Source organism: Gigantopelta aegis, unplaced genomic scaffold, assembly GCF_016097555.1.
Source record: "Gigantopelta aegis isolate Gae_Host unplaced genomic scaffold, Gae_host_genome ctg2526_pilon_pilon, whole genome shotgun sequence".
Lineage (NCBI taxonomy): Eukaryota > Metazoa > Mollusca > Gastropoda > Neomphalida > Peltospiridae > Gigantopelta > Gigantopelta aegis.
Genome location: NW_024532946.1, coordinates 54,797 through 56,655, shown reverse-complemented (window position 1 = coordinate 56,655; position 1,859 = coordinate 54,797). Strand labels below are relative to the sequence as shown.

General features: G+C 38.0%; 1 protein-coding gene across 1 annotated transcript; it reads right to left on the bottom strand.

The window, feature by feature from the left end:
* Positions 1 to 1,028: 1,028 nt before the first annotated feature.
* Positions 1,029 to 1,466, bottom strand: LOC121391479 (secreted RxLR effector protein 161-like). The gene has a single exon (XM_041523100.1). It carries the CDS (start codon positions 1,464 to 1,466, stop codon positions 1,029 to 1,031), a length of 438 nt encoding a protein of 145 aa, XP_041379034.1.
* Between the last annotated feature and the right edge of the window lie 393 nt (positions 1,467 to 1,859).

The window sequence follows — 1,859 nt, the reverse complement described above, 5'->3', positions numbered from 1 at the left end:
AGTGCTAGAGAGCCAAATTTTATATATAAAATGCACATTTGCGAGCTAAATCGATTGTGCAAGTTTCATGTTGATAGCACGTAAAACGGCAAAGTTATTCATACATCTGGGTGGCTCTTCTCAACTTGGACAGCCTATAGTAGTCTTAATATTCCTTCTAATGTTAAAAATGTCTCATTTTGGAATACTAGTTGGTACCCCTTTTTTGGTGCTCTCCATTCTAGACAGTTAACCAACATTCAACACCTTTTTACAGACTCCAAATAGTGAAATTATACATGTAATGATCTTCCATCCACTGCTCAATTTTTCACCAAGTTACTGATAACTAATAGCTATGATATTGCTGTGTTGTTTCGAATAAGTGAAACATTATTTTGAAAGACCCATTAGAGGACAAAAAAGAATGGGTGATGTGAATTACCCATTTCATACAGTATGTATGGACCAATTGACAATAAATATCATGTTTGTTTGCAGGCGCGTTTGTAAATCCGTCACCGAGATATCTCAATAGACTCACAGGAAATCAATTATTTTTAAGGATCAAAATATAGAATACACAAATCAGATAAGGTCCTACTTAAAAACACAACTGAAAAGAGCAGAGCCTCAAGTCATAAGGACAAAGACCCAAACAAAATCATAACAAAAAACACAATAAACAAAGAGATGGCTAAGGGAAGGATAAGAAGGAAGACCTAGGACGAGACACATTAATTAAACCTATCAATACATATACAGTAGTCAACACATGACACACAACTGCCTAATTACACTCATATACCAACACTCCCACTTAATTTGGCAGTTTGTGTTCCATTAGTCCCATACCCAATCGTAGAGTTTCGAACCTTCCTTTATTCAGTGGCTTGGTCAGTATGTCAGCAATCATGTCACTTGTTGGACAGTATCTCAGCTCAATTATTCTCTTCTGTAAAGCTTCACGAACATAGTGGTAACGAATATCAATGTGCTTTGTCCTTGCATGTATAATGGGATTTTTTGCGATGGCAATGGCCCCTTGATTATCTTCCATCAGCACTGTTGGTGTAGCAGTGCTCACGTTCAAAGTCTGACAATAACCTTCTCAACCAAGTTGCTTCTTGAGTAGCTGCACTAAGTGCCACATATTCAGCTTCAGATGTTGAGAGTGCAACAACTCCTTGCTTTTTGCTCAGCCAGTCAATTAATCCTCTGGCCATTATGAACAAATTCCCAGTAGTTGAATGATGATCATCTAAGTCTCCAGCCCAATCTGCATCCGAATATCCAATCAGCTGTCTATCACTTGTTTTTCCATATTTTAGTGCTAGATTAACTGTACCTTTGAGATACCTCAGAATTCTTTTTACAGCTATCAGGTGTGCCTCTGTTGGTTTGGAGTTTAATTTTGACACCACTCCTACTGCATGAGCAATGTCAGAGCGAGTTGCTGTGGCAGCATATAACAAACTTCCAACCATTTATTGATACTTGTTTGGATCAACTGCTTTGCTAATACCATCATCTTTTTTCAGCTCATTATTGACATCAGCTGGAGTTGAAACAACTTTAGAGTCAGCAAATCCATACTTCTCAAGCATCTTTAAAATGTATTGTTTCTGGTGTACCCAGATGCACTTCTGATCTTTGTCTTGCTCAATACTAATTCCAAGACAGTAATAGAGAGGTCCCATGTCTTTCATCTTGAGTTGTGTTGCCAGGGTTTCTTTTATTCTCGTCATTTCCTGGAGTTTTGGTGATTACAATGAGATCATCCACATAGACTGCAACAACAGTAATTGTGTCAGCTATTTGGATGTAGACACACGGGTCAGCAGTATTCTGTTTGAATCCACTTGACTCCATGTACTGCC